The 18,002-nt window shown below is 39.5% G+C and overlaps 1 protein-coding gene across 22 annotated transcripts in view; it reads right to left on the minus strand.

The window, feature by feature from the left end:
* LOC117266168 (focal adhesion kinase 1-like) overlaps nucleotides 1-18,002 on the minus strand; it is an 84,725-nt gene that overhangs the window by 33,857 nt on the left and 32,866 nt on the right. For 8 of the 22 annotated variants that reach the window (XR_013492217.1, XM_078171888.1, XM_078171889.1 and 5 more), the window contains 17 exons: nucleotides 17,846-17,900; nucleotides 17,360-17,500; nucleotides 16,785-16,862; nucleotides 14,720-14,830; nucleotides 14,116-14,233; nucleotides 13,720-13,750; nucleotides 12,578-12,648; nucleotides 12,127-12,144; nucleotides 11,332-11,388; nucleotides 8,879-8,899; nucleotides 6,145-6,242; nucleotides 5,532-5,616; nucleotides 5,326-5,426; nucleotides 4,618-4,733; nucleotides 4,027-4,127; nucleotides 3,762-3,851; nucleotides 3,397-3,601 (listed from right to left, as the gene is read on the minus strand). Coding sequence is in view for 20 of the 22 variants with exons in the window: in XM_078171888.1 (XP_078028014.1) it covers nucleotides 3,397-3,601; nucleotides 3,762-3,851; nucleotides 4,027-4,127; nucleotides 4,618-4,733; nucleotides 5,326-5,426; nucleotides 5,532-5,616; nucleotides 6,145-6,242; nucleotides 8,879-8,899; nucleotides 11,332-11,388; nucleotides 12,127-12,144; nucleotides 12,578-12,648; nucleotides 13,720-13,750; nucleotides 14,116-14,233; nucleotides 14,720-14,830; nucleotides 16,785-16,862; nucleotides 17,360-17,500; nucleotides 17,846-17,900 (1,497 nt within the window). In the remaining 2 variants the exon portion in view is untranslated. Of the gene's footprint in view, nucleotides 1-3,396; nucleotides 3,602-3,761; nucleotides 3,852-4,026; nucleotides 4,128-4,617; nucleotides 4,734-5,325; nucleotides 5,427-5,531; nucleotides 5,617-6,144; nucleotides 6,243-8,878; nucleotides 8,900-11,331; nucleotides 11,389-11,761; nucleotides 11,891-12,126; nucleotides 12,145-12,577; nucleotides 12,649-13,719; nucleotides 13,751-14,115; nucleotides 14,234-14,719; nucleotides 14,831-16,784; nucleotides 16,863-17,359; nucleotides 17,501-17,845; nucleotides 17,901-18,002 lie in introns of those variants that run through there. The other 14 variants (XM_033641180.2, XM_078171894.1, XM_078171886.1 and 11 more) reach the window with 9 other exon arrangements.

An 18,002-nucleotide genomic window follows, 5' to 3' on the forward strand; every position in this document is an offset into this window, starting at 1 on the left:
GTCATGATAACTACTTTTGGCGGACGATATATTGTCCCAGAGGACATCAACTCAGTGGAGGCTTTGATTATTTTGTTTTTTTTCTTTTGGGACCCAAACTGTTTCGCATGTAAAAATTAAATTTGGTGTCTGAAATATACATTTTTTATTACTGTGAAAATAGCCATTATTAAAGGAAAGAAGGAAATCATCAACAAAATAGGTGATTCCAAACTATTCAAAAGTAGTGTATGTCTAGACTAAATGACTTGTACAGAACTAGATAATAATAATAAAGAAGTACTGTCTTTGGCGCATTAATCTGTACAATCAGAAGCTGTTTTGTTGAAATTCATGAAGGGAAACACACCTGGCACACCCAAATTAGTGTACAAGTGTCTCATCTTAAGTTCAGACTCTGACGTTACTTACTGAATGTGAAATTCATGTGAAATCTGTGTTACATATAAATGTCTTTAGTTGTTTCCACTGTAGAGTCATCTACAACTCCTGCTCTAGTTTTTTCATCACCACCAGCACTACTCCTGTTATTATGACCTATCCTGCAATCAGCTGAAGCATCACTGGCAAAAATCTTCAGGTCTGTTCATGTCTAAATGGTTATGAATTGCTGATTCATGGTGGCCGGGAAAAGCCTTACTCCTACTGTACCCCTGCTTACCTCTGATGAATGGAAATATAGTGGAAAGGAAACCACTAATTTTCTTTCAAGTCAAACAAAATGTGTTTTTACTAAATTACTAAAATATTACTGCTGCTTGTATCTCTGTCCTGACAGGAGTCCCAGCTCTGTTACACAAAGCAGAGCCAAAGATCTTATCAAGCCTCACATGAACATGAACATACCTCAATTTATTTAAATTCATCTGGTTGAATCTTAGTGAATGCATGTTGGGGAAAATTATGATCTGAATGCTGGGGGTTTTGACTGTAAGCATCCAATGATTTGCATTATAAGCACACACCATAACCGCACACTGACTTGCATAAATCCTAAAACATGTCAGGTTTATAGAGCTTTTCCTCTCCCTTTGGCACCTAATGATGACTGACACCATGCTCTAGTGTTCATGGGATTAAAATTAAAGATTTTGTTTGAGTCTTAAGAGTGCAGCTCTCGCTATATTTAATGAAACATTTCACAAATGGTCTGACTCAGTTACTTGTATGACATAGTTTGACTCATGAAAACTTGGACCATTCCGGTGTTAAACATCACAGTGATGACTTACGCAGCATTTACAGCAATTGTGTTGAGTGTTGTCTAGCTCTGCCTTATCTGATCACAATATGCCCGGGATATTGTCTCTTGATGGATTACATCTCTCTCCTTTTCCAGATCTGTCTACGGGCAAAGCTACTAACAAGGCAGTGATGTATCATTCAACGAGGAAGCGAGGCGTGACCAAGATATCTCATTTAATTTATCTCTGTCATCATCACATCTCTTTTACCATGACGACCGTAATGCCATCAGCCCAAACAGGAGGTAAAGTGCAGTCTGTCAAGCATTACGGTAGTAATGTTTTGGCTGTGTACTCCATTTAATATCCAATCACTATGAGGTCAAAGTGTTGAAACATGTAGAAACTGTCGTCCTTTGTGTACATACCAGGGTAAAAATGTACTAGCAATCTTTTATTAATCTTTCAGTATGAGTGCAAACAAGGTCAAACATCCTTAAAGATGAAAGCAATTGCAGTCGAATGGATTCAAGCAAAACAACAATAAAAACTCAACACAGCGCTGTACATGACCCTGCTGCAGAGAAGGTATTGGAAAATGTAATACTTCACTAACTGCAGCTGCTGTCAAAAATAAACATGTTTGTAATATTCAGAAAATGTGAATATATGTTTTTATCCACAAACTTCAGTTTGGAGTAATATATAATACAATACACATGTATCATCTCAGGAATTGACTTCCCCATTGCCTCCACATCTCTTATTAAATTAAAAAAAAATTAATGTAGTATTTTGAACTAAGATTAAATCAGAGAAAACAACACGCACCTTCCTGCCAAGATAGTTTCAGTCTGCCATCTCAGTGAAAACAAGCAAGCATGTAAATATGACCTCAGCTGGATAACGTCACTGCCTTTCTGCTCACCCGTCTGTATCTGATTGTCCATCTTTAATGTTTAACCATCAGCCAAAGATAATGGCTAAAGTATGTTACTTAATTTTAAACGTATAATATTTGCTGAAGGTTTTTGTCTGCTCCATTCATCTTGACAGATTATTCTAATTAATGCAAACAGTGACACCTGCTGTTAGGCAGGCATAAGGAAACACTTCCTCAGGAAAATATAGTTTACTGTGTTTCATTCCTTTATCTTAACTATGACTGAGAATATGGAAAAGAACAACAGGCAGTGGGATTCACAATGATCAAATATCATAACTTCACTTTTAAATGACAGATTGAAAGTCAAATTTTGAAACTTAGTCTGAGAATTCTCTCCTAGTTTCTACGTTTTTGGTGATCCCAAATGATCTCCTATATCTGATACAGATTGGATTCATACAGCTCCTGTGCTGGGTGGGAGAATCATAGTCCATACACATTTTCCCCCAGTGAAGGTAAGGTTCAGTCAACTAACCAGGAGGAAAACGATGATCAGGAATGGGGGCAATACCTGGACTTTGTGAATGGTCAGTAAAAGAGGCCATAAGCTTAACCCCTTCCAGATGTTGGACCATCTGTAATCACCTGATTGTGTAATGGATTTGCATGTATGTCTGTGGCCAGTTTGATGTTACGTATGTTTCCTTTTATTGTATCGTTTCTTAGGATTATAATTTACTAACATTTTTATTTCAATTATCACTTATTCTGCTCCTTTTTTCTATTTCTGATTATAGAATTTGTGGAATTCTCAATTCTTGTTCACTTTTATGTTGTTCCTACTGGTATTTTACTGTTTGTATATAAAAAAAATTACGATAACAGTAGGTCATTAGAAGAAAATAACTGAGTGCAGAAATCAAAGATGGGCTGTGTTGGGGGGAGATCTATTGGGAGGCTGTCTGAGTAAAAACATACATTTTTTGTTCCAATTTTTATGTGCAAATTAAAAAAATAATGTAAAAATGTGCCACTGGATCTTTTTTTCCCACATGTAATGTCATTCTACAAGCTTCTTTCACTCAGTGCATCACACCTAAAGCTCACTATGAGGGACAAGCAATGCCTCGTGCACTGGAAACATATACACTGTATGCCTCTTCAGCTGAGGTAAAGCATACATAGATATAATTCACCATTCTCACAATGCTCAAGAGGTAGCGTATTGGCGGTTTGTGTCCTTGAGCAAGACACTGAACCCCCAATCACAGGTGCAGAAACACACAAAGACACTCGCACACTCTCAAACCACACTCCATTCAGTACCTCAGTTGTGTTTTGAGTTCAGTGAAGCGTGGCCTCTTGCTGGGATCATACGACCAACACTTTGTCATCAAGCTGTAGAGAGTAGGAGGGCACTGGGGGGGCATCGCCAGCCGCTCGCCGTTCTCTATCCTGCCTATGACGTCGTTGTTCTTCACACCCTGGAAAGGCTTGATGCCGAACATGAGGATCTCCCACATACAGACGCCTATGGGAAGACAGAAAAATATAAAAACTCACTCACTCACTACAGCCTCTGACTGGCTCTTAAATTCTGCACAGCTTTCTGCAAAGCTAAAAACATCAAAACATCAGGACAAAACTGACACAGAAATAATGAAAGGAAGAAAACACAGAATCAAACTTACCAAACATCCAGACGTCACTGGCTGTGGTAAATCGTCTGAAGTTGATGGATTCTGGAGCCATCCATTTAATAGGCAGTTTACCTTTAGAGGCTGAAAAACAAAGATCAGGAGAGCTGTGTCACACTTTAATAGTCAGCTCTGCTCACGTCCATCCAATGAATAATAATTGTAAATTCCGCTATGTGTTGTGAAAGACCAAAGACAAGCAGATGGTGAAGTGCACATTTATGGGAACGCTGTGCGTGTAGAGAGGTGTTATATTTACCTTTATAATAAGAGCTATCTTCCATGTATCGAGACAAACCAAAGTCGCCAAGTTTTACACAGTCGACTGTCGACACCAACACGTTCCGCGCTGCGATGTCCCTGAGGAGGACAGAACCAAAATGAAGACATGCTGACATTAATTCTATTTATCTACATGACCGAACACCTGTCACATAACGTAATAAAATACATCTTGCGTAGCTTTTAGAATAACATCATGATAAGATCGCTAGTATGCTTCATTCTTTACGAGAAGTTCTGGGCATCAACATGACAATATTTTTCCACACATTTCTTTTTTTAGCAGTAAATACATTGCAATTCTTCCAGTAGGTGGCAACACTGGGCTGTGGTTTACAGAATATATACATTTGCCATAAAAAAATATTCCTTGACATCCGACTGCCCTACATTATTATACATGCCTAAATAAAGCTGCCTAATGATCATTTAGAAACACTAATTATTTGGTAAATTAATGATTTAACGATTTAATGTAATTGCTGCTGTGGCCCCTTAGCACTACTAGTAGTGGAATATTAACTTTAATATTTTAAATTGTTCTTGTATATTGGGGTTGAATACATACCTGTGTACGAAGCGCTTGCTCTCCAGATATGCCAGTGCCATGCTGAGCTGGTACGAGTACAAGATGAGTGTGGCCAAATCGAGACTATACTTCCTCACCTGGAGGAATGACCGTAACTATGGAGGATGGGACAAAAAGACAAAGATAAAAGGACGTGAGAGAGGAGAGGGACACAATTTGATGGTGAAAAAGTCAACGCAGCTCAAGGCGCTTCACTGTTACAAAGTGAAGAGCAAAATGGAAAGCAGAAATGAGCTATTGATTATGACAAAGATACTTAAAATTTTTTTTTTTAAATCACAGTTAAAGTGTTTGCCTGCAGATGATATTTTTCACAATCTGATTTACACCCAGACCCAACAAATATTTTTGTTATAAATTAATTTGCCCTCGATTAGTTTATTGCTGTTTTGTCAATAAAATGTCAGAAAATATTAAAACATGCCCTGTGATGTCTTCAAATGTAATGTTTTATCTGACCAACAGTGCAAAAAGCCAAAGCTGTTCAGTTTATTATCATGTACAACAACAAAAAGCATCAAATTCTCACATTAATGAAGCATAAAAACAGCAAATGTTTTGTCTTTTGCTGAGAAAAATACTACAACTATCTTTTATTATCATATTGTTGCCTATTAATGTTCTCTTGATCAAGTAATTGATTTATCCTTGAGCGCACGTTTACACAAATTCTTATCAGTTTCCTACCTCTCCGAGTGTGCAGAGCTCCATGATGATCCAGACTGGATTATCAGTGATGACTCCCATCAGCTTCACTATATGAGGGTGGTCAAACTGACGCATGGTCACTGCAGGGAGAGAAGAAGAAGGGGGAGGATGTGTCAGTCGCAAACAGATTTTAAGTTTTTTGTACTAAAAGTGCTATTACACAAATTTATAAGAGAGCAACTTACATGCTTCTTGGAGAAACTTTTCCCTGACACTGTCTGACGTTGAGTTCTTACACGTCTTCACTGCCACAGACAGAGCTGGGTTCTCCTGCAAGACATAGATCGAGGCAAACAATCAGCACTACAACAGAATTGTTTTTATTAAGCAAATTTATTGTCTATCAAAATGCAGTGAGAATATATGTTGTTTGTGTGTCGCCTATTCAAAGTAAATCATGAGATTTGTGAGTATATCAGTTTTAGAGTGGCGAGCCCATCCCATCATTTTCTTCTGTTACAACTATACTCTATATGTGCAGTTATTCTGATGTGAGTTCAAGTTCAGTTCATTCTTTTTAGTCTAGCTTCAAAGTGACTTTGCAAGCAGAGCGTGAGAGAACAAAGACGAAGGGGGTGAGAAAGAGGCAGCATTAATTACACACATGTATAATAAGGTCAGCAGCAGATTTCTCTGCTTTTAAATGTAAGAAGATGAACCAGTTTTGTTTGTAAAGATGCGAGTGAATGCTTTAATGCTACAACATTAGCATGGGTTTGCATTTTTGTCACCTGTCAACCCCTTACTGGTTAAGACATTAAATGATCGTGTGTGTGAGAGAGAGACCACTGTGCATACCGGGCTGATGTAGACTCCTTGGTGGACGTCTCCAAACTGACCCTCACCTATGCAGCGTCCCAACTCAATACGATCTCGCTGAATCTCATAGTCCCGTGCTATACACACACAATATACATTGACATGAACACACACACACGCGCGCACACACAAACACACACAGATGGAGACACACAAACAGAGAAGACCTTCAGATCAAACACACGCATCAGTGCCTGCACATAGATTTCTTAGTCGACCCTTACATTTACTAAGCTTGTCAGAGTGTTTCACAGTGTGTAGAGTTTGTTTAGATCTGCCTTAGAAAACGTCAAACTGATTTTGATGATCAGCTTTCGAGACCTTTCTTCCAGTAAATCATACAAAGTTGCCATTTGAAGAAGACGCAGCTCTGGAAACAGACCAGACAATTTCATGTGTGCAACCACAGACTGTACAAGAGCCCCGATAAATGCTGCAGGTTTCGCAGCAGTTTCGACGCTGTTGAGATGCGCAAGTGCTCCCAAGCACCTATTTTTCAGGGTGCTACGGCTGCGCCCTGAGATAAACAAGTTCAGCTTTTGGAATGCAGCAGCATCATGTCATGTGAAGAGGAACAACCAGTCACTGCCATCAGAGAGCTTTCCTTCTTTCAGTATATATCAGTAAATAAGGAGGAGAAGTTAATCATTTTAGTGCATGGCTACTCAGAGCTGTACGACCTGTCCCACAGACAATATTTTCATACACACTTAAAAAACAACGCCCCAGAGAAAATCTGCCCCGAACAAGGTAATTGTGATAAGTGGGCTATGACATGGTCCTGGGTATGATCACTAAGCAGTGTCAGATGCAACTTGCCACTAAGCCCTCGAAAGTTAGCCCAAGAGTAGCACCCTGCACCCAACCTTGTTGGTAATAAGATAAGGCTTGTGTAGGAGCCCTAAAAGAAATGAGCATAGCTTTCAGGTCTGAAAAGTATAAAGCCAGGTGAGGGCAGGAGTGCCTTAATCCTGCATTCTTTCTAATGGCCAGCAGGGGGCAACTCCACTGGTTGCAAAAGGAATACAATTGTACAGAAGCCTATAAGAAAATGACTACACTTCTCACTTGATTTATTACCTCAGTAAACATTTTCCTAATGAGTTATGTTCTCAGTTGCTGGTTTCAAGTCTTCTTCCATAAAGCATGATGTTTATTTTGTAAATAATGGCCCCATTCAGAGTAAAACAGACGATAAAGCAAGGTATGCCTTAGGGCTTGGCTTCCTTGTGATTGACAAGTTGCTATTATGGCGTCCTGTCAATCAAGATACAGGCGCAGTGAAACGTTTCCTCATCCACATATGGTCACTTCTGGTTCCAAAAACCAAGATGGCAATTGCCAAAATGCCAAACTCTTAGCTTCAAAACAATTCTCCACAAACCAGTGGGTTATGGTGGCGATATCTACTACTCACTTTTATACAGTCTGTGGCGGAGTCTTTGCTATTCAAATTGAATTATCCTAAACTTTCAGATGAATAAAGTTAATTCACCATCCTACTTTGACAAGCTTAGTTTTATAGCGATCAGCATAGCTCAATGTCAACAGCATGCAAGAACAGCATCAGCAAACTACAGCCAGACATGCCATGTAACACGGATGAACTACAGCCGGTAAAACTCAATGTATATATGAACATGAATATTCACATGAAATCAAATGTAAAATGGATAAAGTCAGGTGGATTGTATAATTGTGACAAGTAATTCAAAGCACACAGGCTGATTTAAGTCCAGTGGTGCATTTGTATCTCTGTTATTAAAGTCAGTCAATGGTCTTTTGTATTTTTTTTTTTTTTGTCAAGAAAATTCGGATCAAAAAGGTCTGTGAAGTGTTGGCTGTTGAGAGACTGGTGGTTTGCTGACACTGTTGACCTGACTTTGTCCATGTAATCAGCATAAGGATATATGAGCATACATAAGCATATGAGATTTAACCAATCTCTGGCTTCTCTTTTATACAGTTTGGTTGTGAAATGTCCTGCACATGTGCGACCTTTAGAGACAACTACGCCGGGCAATAAAAATGCCTGCAGTGGGAAAGAGACTAAATGAGGTTGCAACATATAGTATAGTAACAAAAATATACAGTTGGCCCTAATTAATGTCTGTGTGTGCCCTGCCTCTAAATGTCGCCCATGTAACCTGATCTTAAAAAAGTAGATCATTATGGTTAAACAATGAAGTGGGACTACCCTGTGTGTTAGTGGTTTGGGTTTGAAATGTTAACAGTATTTATATATGCATATATATATATGCATCTATTTTAACCCTTCTGCCTCACTCACTTCCTCTTCCAGGCTAAAGTTGTAAATAGGAACATGCTCTGAGTCAACTTGCCTGGTTAAACGGTATATAAATGTAGCTGTTACCCTGAGCAGTAAACAGGTTTCAACAACATGCATGTTGTCAAATGGTGTCGATCTTTACGATCACGTAACTGAATACAGTTTGTTCGTCCTTTTTTTTCTTTAAACAGCAAAATAAAGACGAAGATCCTTGTCCAGCCACGAGGGTTGAGCTCTGCAGCTACCATTATTTCAGCCCAAAACTGACAGCACATCAAACATCAACAGAGGAGGGGTCAAATCAACAGGGTACAGATACAGAAACAAATTCAGTTTTATTTTACAGTAGCAAGCAAACATAAAAATAAGGATCACAACAACCACCAAATCAAAGTGCCATCACAATACAGCCAGACTCATTACCTTGATCTAGTCCATAGTATTCTGGGAAAACGGGTTAGTGATAGGAGACAGAAATAACTAGCTGTGAGTACAGAGATCCATGAACTGTGACTGCAGTCTTTAACAATTGCCATGATTGCACTGTAGGTGTTAGACTGATGCAGATGAATTAGGTTAAGTTAGTTTCTGTATGTCTGTGACTATATCACCAGCATGTCCATTTTCATGTATCATATAATAACTTGTTCTTTGATACTAAAAGCTTTTTGGTGTTTTGTCTAAAGGTAAATTTTAGTTTATTTAAGTTGACCTTCCAGCATTATCACAGGCTCATAAAGACAACTGTCATTAAATACACTGACCTATTTTGCTGTTATAATATGATGTCAAAACTATATCAACGAGAACATTTAAAATAAACTAAAATTTAGCTGTTACTGTTGTGTATGTACGAGGGGCAAAATCATGCACGACACACGCACAGCACTTGTCACCCCTAACTAGCTCCAACAGTTCATAAAAGGTGTATTTTATGATGCGAACACAACGTAAACACCACACTGACCCCTTTTATTGCTTGGCAACCTGCTTTTTAACAGAACCAAAACAGACATGGAGTCAGTCTAGACATGAACAGCTAACGTGACCTTGGCTGGCTTTGCATGTTTGAGTGTGTGATCTTATAAAAAGTCATGCAGCGTGTTTACCAGTGGACATCTAGCTTTCTCTTTATGCTGCTCAACTTGCTCTCTGTATGCGTTTTCTGTGTTTACAACTGCCCACGAGACTTTGATGAAGGCTATAATTTATGAATGGTCAAAAAGCAAAGCCATGTTGAAATCTGTTTGCATGGAATAACTTAGGCTTGTGATACCCAGGCAACATTTTGAGGCGCGTTAAATGGGGAATATTTGTAAGCTGCTTTCCCTGTCATACATTAGCGGTGACATCTCCACTGCCTCTAAATGTTGCCTATGTAGCATCACCACTCAGCGTAATATGAACAACAGTCCTTAACCTGGTGAGCAGGCAACACTCAGCCGCAGCAACAACACAGCAGGCCCTTTTCATGTTTAAGCTCATATTTAAAATTTCAGGTGATAATGCAAAGACATCCTACAGAAGCCTTCAGGCCAGACAAACCTCTAGATTAATGTCAACACCTATCATAATAGCAATAAGCAGGATAAAAAATGTTCACTGTAACGTAAGCATTGCGTTGATATGATGTCTCAAAGCAGTCTGAGGAAGCTTGTGACATCTCACTGAAACAAATATAGATTGCAGATCTATTAATACAAAGACAACGTGTGGTTCCAGTGGTTTCCCCTTTTTCATATAAGATGGCATCATGTGACCATGGAAAATGTAGATTCATTCAAGCCTCAGTCATTATTTCGCCTGCAATCCCTCACCCACCAGTCTAAAAATAGTTTAATTCAAAACTGAAGCCTGAATAGATTTATAATTATAATTTAATCCTCCTGTATGGTGGAGTGTGATGAAATATTTAAAGCAGCTCATTCACAGAATTTTAAGATACTCTCAACAATGCTGATTGGGTCACACCACAGTTCACAATACCAATTACTTGATTAAATAATATATTATTTATTGTGTAAGCTCGTCAGTTGATGATGTTTTCACCGAATATAAACAACCACAGGGTGCGGCTGAGAGACACGCAGAAATCATCTGTCTCCAAACACACATTCATAGCGTGTACAGACCTGACAAAAGGCTACCTGTCATCCTCTATCCATCATCTTGCCGAACTTTGATGCACACACACACACGGGCGAATTCACAAAATTTACACAGCTTTTACGGCTGCTAAACTTGCAAATATAAGACAGCAAAAATGTCATTCTCAAAGTGCCCGCAAAGGGTGAAACGCACCCCTAACTGTGCTGCCGAGCAAATAGTGTAATGTTGGTAACATGCATACATTTGGTGCCCTTTGATGCAAATAAGCCTCACTGCAAAGACAGCATTAAAAGCCACACTCAGTTACATTGAAATTATTAGCATCTTTATAGAGTTGGTGGGAACTGAAGCGCACTGACAGACGGGGATATTAAATCCTAAATACGGTTTCTCTCTGTCACATTTTAATTTTTTAATTTCAGTTTTCTTTATCTTTCTGTCAGTGTTCTGCCTACTGTGATCTTGGTGCAACAATTATACTCTGCCACATGTAGAATAAAAGGGCAATTTGCACTCAGCTGTTAAACCTTATGGGTGTGTTTCCGCTACGACGTCATTACCACAATATCTTTTGTGAGTCACACCTTGAGACAGGCCAGGTAGCGGTTGCAGCCGCAATACATTCTTTGTGGATTCGCCCCACAGTATGCTGCACAAGTCTGAAGGGATCCACAGAGCACAAGTGCACAAGCACATCCTTTCACTCTGTGTCTCCGCGTGTAACATTAGCTGCCCATAATGTCTGTGTGCATGTCGTGAGCACTTACTTGAAGGCATGGTATAGGTGTCCTCCTCATCTATGATCTCAGCATAGTCATCCGTTTCTGTGGAGCCACAGTGAAGAGGGAGAGAAAAAAGAGCCAAGAAACATTAAGTCTCAGTGGGTCATACACAAAAGAGATGAAGGAGAAGAGTTGACAAGAAGCTCTCGAATAAAACTCCACACTGACATAACAGATTGAGTCACCCAGACAGCATTCAACTTGGAGGTTATCTGACACAGCACCAATCAAAACTCTGCTGCAAATATAACCCTTGTTGCTGTAGCATACTTCGATCCAACATTTCCACTATAAGAATCTCACAAATAAAATCACTGCATGCAACTCAAGAAGTTCTGTGAACACACATCCACAGACAAACAAGAGTGAAAAGGACAACAGTAACAGAAAACACACCATCATCAGACAGATGTACCTTTCCAAAAGACCGTCACCATACCCGATTCCAAACACATGCACAACAATTTAAACTTTCATGGACTATAAAAACAGCTGCACTCGAGGAATGTAGGAGAGGAGAGTACAATAGAGATGCAGAGAGGGAAAGGGAGAGACAGAGAGAGAGGCGCAGAGCAGAGGAAAGGGGAGGGATGGAAAGGTTCATTCTTTCCAGAGAAACAAGTTGAAGAATAACAGGTTGAGTCATGGATAAGGCCGAAACCGTTACAGGCACAGATACAGAGATACAGTACACACATACAGTGAGCTTAATGCAAACATAGAGCGGGAATTCCATTGAGTTACTAATTCAGGATGGTTAATAGAAAGAATGTTGTTTACCATCGCCACTAGTGTGACCTGCAGAAGCCACATGCAGCATGAAACACACACAGAGGGAAATAAAGGGAGATTAGTATAAGTTTACTGTTAGAAGATATACAGATAAGGTTAAAGGTGTTATTTAATGACTTGATACTATATTAGAGGTTATTTTCATTAAATTCTGTGTAACTGTGAGTTCGTCAGAGGTCAGTCGGGACAGTCAGGGCAGAGGAAGAGTGACAGTGACTAAAGCTCTCCATGTGGACATCTGGTGAGACAAGGACTCTTCACTGCACACACACAGATGAGGCTTTATAGAGGAAACAGGGTACGCACACATATCTATGAACCCTTTATCTAACTGTTAGCAGTCAGTCATTCATGACATTTAGAGCGGCAGACGGAGAGGAAGATCAACAGGGGAGAAACAGACCAACAAAGAAAGAGAAAGCGAGACAGGGGTTTATACCTGAGATGCAAACAGCTCGGGTCCGTACTCCGTCCATCCGTTTTTCCATCCGCCTCTCATGATTTGAAACTCTGGATGAGAGATGAGAAGATCAGTTTTTGGCCCACATTAACCCAAACTAATGTATTCTGGATGAGTCTCCAGTTATAGCTATGAAGATAGTAGTGCACCCAGAGGAATGGAGGACCCTCCCACATCCTGTCATGTGTGTAGCTTTATGTCAAACATTAGAAAATTAACAACACATGTCTTTATCTAATACAGAATATTGTATCAACAATATGGGCAATTCCAGGACTTAAAATCAAATTATCAAGATTGAGATATTGCTCTGGATTCAAGCCCAAGGACTGCTAAAGAAAAATAAAATACAGTTGTTAGCACAAGCTGAAACCTGCTGTTCAAATTTCCCTCAAAACAAATTCAAAATGAGTGGAACCACTAAATAAAATTCACTTAAGACAAAAAACTATGTTGTTCAGGTTACAGTCCAGATGACATGACATTTCAAGAGTATCTAGCTTTAGTATAGTGATGTACTTCACAGTGAAAAAGGATAGGCAAGTGGGATATAACGCTGGACTTTGATTTGATTGTTAAAAAGTGGGCGTGTCACAACAACCATGGGGACTGACTGGACAGCAGCATCTGTACGGAAGAGAGGCAAAGTGTATTGTATGCTCCAAATAGTGGCTGAGGCAGTATACTGTAAAATGAATGACACATTAACAAGGTATGTTGGGGGAAATGTAACATAAGGTTTGAGGTGGGAACACCCAAAGACACACCTGCACGGCATGCTGATGCTAGTTTGCTAACGAGTTAATCTTAGCTCCATGCACCTAAAGGTCGCAGACTGACTGATGGGTGGATGTCGTGATATTATTGGTTCAAAGTGGTTGGTACCATCTTATGTAGCACGTCATATTTTGTTTTACAGGAAGAAAACATGATTGAATTATGAGATAAGAATATGAAGCAATGATAATTTTGTGATCTAAAAAGGGTTAAAAATGCATTATGTATGTAACTTATGTAACACCTGCAGCTTAACTATACCTCTTTTATGTCTCATAGCAAAGTGACACCTTGTTTTTACCCGATACTGAGCGTAATGAGACAGAAAGGATCTTTTGACTTACTTGGGAATGGATGGCAGAGCTCTGTCCCCCTCTGCAGACATAAAATGAACACATGAATTAGACACAGAACAGACCGCCCTCATGTTAGCACTACATCTTTGTAGCTATAGTTATTTTTAGAAAAGACTAGCGAAACACAGTCTGGTTATTCAAAGTGACAAAGCCTCATCAGTCAGTCCAAGATACTGTTTGAAAGATGGCTGACAGCAATTTCAACCCTGGGTACTATTTATAGTTATTTCCTTCTGTTACCGTCCAAAAAATATAAAAAATGATCTCAATCATCATTTAGCTGCACAGAACTGTGTCATTATAACGCTGCAAAGACCCCAAAAAATTAAAATGTAAGGAGCTCAGTGAACATGAAATAAATGCATGAGTAGTTGTGCGTCCTACCTTTGTGGACTCTGACAATGAAGGAGCGTGTAGCTAAGGAGACGAGCCGACAGTAGCCGTCAATCAAGTCAGCCATGTTTTCTGCCGTAGTCAGCGATGCCGTGGTGACTGTGAGGGGCTACACACACGCACACGCAGAGGATTAGTGGGACAGAGCGTTGTTTCACAGTGACACAATGAGAGCTTTATTTGGGGTAACGTCTTCTACCAGTGCACATATACACACGCTCAGTCTTACACACACACACATCCCTACACAGATACTCTGATGCACACATGCTTTTCCGCTAGTAGGGCCTGCTGCGAACACACACCCACTCTCGACAGACACACTCACACCGACACTCAAGTGCAGATGGCAACACCCGCCTTCACCCTCCAGTGTGCTGTTCCTTTTTTCCCGTACATCTTTTTATGTTTTTACTTCAGACAGTTTGTTACTACAACTTAAAATATGATGTTCATTACAAATTTTAATACAGCATTAAGTGTAACAGCAAACCTAATATGCAAACCACAGGCAATAAGTAATGTTTAATAAAGAACCACTCCACAATGGAAATGCCATGAGAGTAATATGCCAAGTGTGTGTGTGTGTTTTCACCTCTGGAGCTCCTGCTACGTTTAGCTGCAGCATGCCTTTCCTGTCCTTCTCTTCCAGAGCAGAGTACTGGATGGACTGAACCTGGTTAAAATTAGCTAAGTGTGTGGGCTGCTGAAACAAAGACAGACACACAGACATATTAAAAACCATGTATAACCTACTGTATATGTTGGTGCCCTTTATTCAGCTTAGTGGAAATGAGCTTTTCAAAGAACTGTAGATCTTTCATGCAAGAAAGCACAGGGTTGAGACATTTTTTCCATGGTACTAGTTAGTCATGTATTTCTATTTTTACATACAACAATGCCAGTCACAGGAATCACAGTCTTTTCACATGGAGCACAAGAAGAACAATGTCACCAAGAGTGAATTTTAATGCGTTTATGAAGGCCAAATGGGGCACGCTCCATGATCGACTTATTAAATTAACTGTAGACATTTTGACAGGCAGTCTGTCATCATTAACTTGAAATTGAATAACTTAATTTAAACACTGGAGTTACAGGTGTGCAGACGTTTCATGCATTTTGAGTTGGCCCTGCAGCCAGCACCTCCTCAAAACTACAGTGGTTAACTTTTATAAAAACAAGGCTTTTAATATTTGCTGAAACTGTCCCTATATTCACACAGAGCCGAGGAGTCTCTCACTCAGCTGTCAATCATGTCCATGTGAACTTCGGTCAAACTATCAAACTAGGCAGTGCTGATCAAATACGAGTCAAGATTCTCTTACTGCGTTGCCTATTGTTTTCAGAAACATATTTTAGTGTACTGTAAAATGAGAAAGCTGGCCCGGCCCATGTGCAGTGCTTCATACTTCAGTCAGCTATTACCAACGTGGCAGTTGGGTCACAGACATTCTAATTTTACAGCAAAAACAGTACACTAAAATATGTTTCTGAACACATTTAAGGCGAGAAATAGCACTGCCAAGTTTGACAGTTTGACTACAGTTCACAAGCAGTTTCTGACATGACTGACAGCTGTGTAAGAAACTTCTCGGCTCTGATTGGTAACTTTTGGTACACCATGATCGATTGTTGGGCATGCCATTACAAAGAGGTAGAAAGAGGAGGAGGGAATTAACTGTCTCATGCACTTCTTTCAGAATATAATGACAGTTTCAGCGAATATGACACAAAGTTATTTTCAGAAAAACTGTAGCCTTTAGGCAGCTGTGTAGATTTCCTTACCACATCACATGGTGATACCACATAGAGAACACATTATCTGTTTTGTATAGGGTAGGGTCGCCACACCTTCCTAAACATTAAATTCAAGGTCTTTTCAAAGACTTTCCACGCCCAATTCCCTGATAATTCAAGCAACCAATGCAACATAGTTTGAGACGAAGATCAAGAGAATTTGTATTCAATGAGAACTAACAAGTTTTACACAATCTCACAGGCAACAATAAAAGAGAGAGAGAGAAAGAGGCTTGAATGTGTGAAGACTTCTCAATTGTGCTGCTGGGAGTGATGGTTGAGTATGTGGTCTCTTCTCTAACAGCAAATCAAAACAATATATTCTTTAGGTTGAGCAATAAGAGGCAGATCATTTCTATTTTCGCACAAAATATATAAATTCAAGCACTTGCAATGATCTACATCTGTTTATGTCTATTTTAAAAACCTTGAATTTTTTTTCCCTCTCAAATTAGCAAACCTTCAAGGATTTCAAGGCCCCCTGGGAATGCTGTTTGTAATAAAGACTACCTGACCACTGGCATTTCAAGATTTGTTTGAACTTGGGCAAGTAGGAAGACACGAGAAAATCTGTCTACTGGAGAGGTGAACCAGTAGAGGGCAGTGTGGTGGATTGCCGGTCTAGCCTTTAGTTGAAAGCATGCAGGCTTTTCAGCACTACTGCAGTGTACAGTAGTGCTGAAAAGCCTTCTTAAGTCCATGAAAAATACTGAGCTAGATCACCTGTTAGCTGGACCAGATACATAAATCAGACCATATCTGAAAGGAAGTGAACTTTGATGTGGCTACACTTTTACTGAGGACTGATTGAGTGCAAAATTCTACCTTGATTGAAATGAGTTGTCTGAGTGCATACTCACCATTGAACCCTTATCTGTGAGGTAGCTGATTCCTTCTTCTGGTCCAATAGCTAACTCTACTGATATTACCCAACTAGACTGGAGAGGGTTAGAGAAAGACAGTGAGATACAAATAGCATTAAAAGAGATGCCACATCTTATTATATCATCTACTTTATTAACTTAACAAAGTACTGGCAAAAATCTATTATTAATAGCTTAAAACAATTTTAATGTTCTCATCTGTCTCCACTACTTTTGATGTAAAATGCCTTCCAGGACAGAGGAAGGTTTGCGTTCTGTAGATGACAGTTTTAATGGATTGCTGCAGAGAACTGTATAATAGGAGCTATATATTTATATAAAGCAGGACTGTAGGAAAAATGCTAAAACTGAAATTGCTAACCTCACTTTATATGGTTCTGGCAAGCCTTTTAAATTAAAGATGACAATCCATCCTATACCCTGTGAATGCTAATAGGCTCAACCTCCTCACTTAGTATGAATTTTTCAGGCATGGAAAATGTATGAATGGATTTCACCATTCAACTTTACGCATAACAGTAATTGTCTTCATGAATTGAGTGTTGCCCTACCCCCAAAGCACATTTGAAGCACTCTTTGTCAAAGCGGTAGATGGGAGAGAGTATCTCGAAGAACTTGTGGATGCTCTGCTCATTATTAAGGTTTGCGAACTGCTTAAAGGTCTGCTGGATCTGTTTACGTAGAGTCTTTGCCTGATAGAGTAGGAGAGAAAAAAAATGTAAGGGGTTAAGTCTCTCTGGGAGAAAGTTGGTTCAGAGCCAAGAAGCGTACAACATACAAAGCACAGTGCGAGTGACAACAGGAAGTTTAACTTAATTCCAGGCAATCAGATTATCAGACAATCAGCCAGACATCCATTCAGTCATCAAGTTGGTCTCCCTGCCAGTCAGCCGCTCACTCAAACAGCCATTAGCTCATTCAGCCGATGAAGCAGGACTGGGATTCCTACAGAAATTTTCTGCCACTGTCACTTCTGTTATCTGGCAATGAAACTTAAACAGTGACATGTTTCTACATTAAGAGCAGTTTAGACTCACCTTGAGGGAGTCCAGCAGGCTTTTGGGGAAGAACCTTCTCAAACCAACATCTTTCCTGAGAATAACACATCATATCACATCATTTATCTTTAAATAGTTAAAATCTACCATCTCACAATGTCTTAAAATACACTAAATCTAAATTAGAGGTAATGTG

This window comes from Epinephelus lanceolatus, chromosome 10 (genome assembly GCF_041903045.1).
Source record: "Epinephelus lanceolatus isolate andai-2023 chromosome 10, ASM4190304v1, whole genome shotgun sequence".
NCBI classification, from domain to species: domain Eukaryota; kingdom Metazoa; phylum Chordata; class Actinopteri; order Perciformes; family Serranidae; genus Epinephelus; species Epinephelus lanceolatus.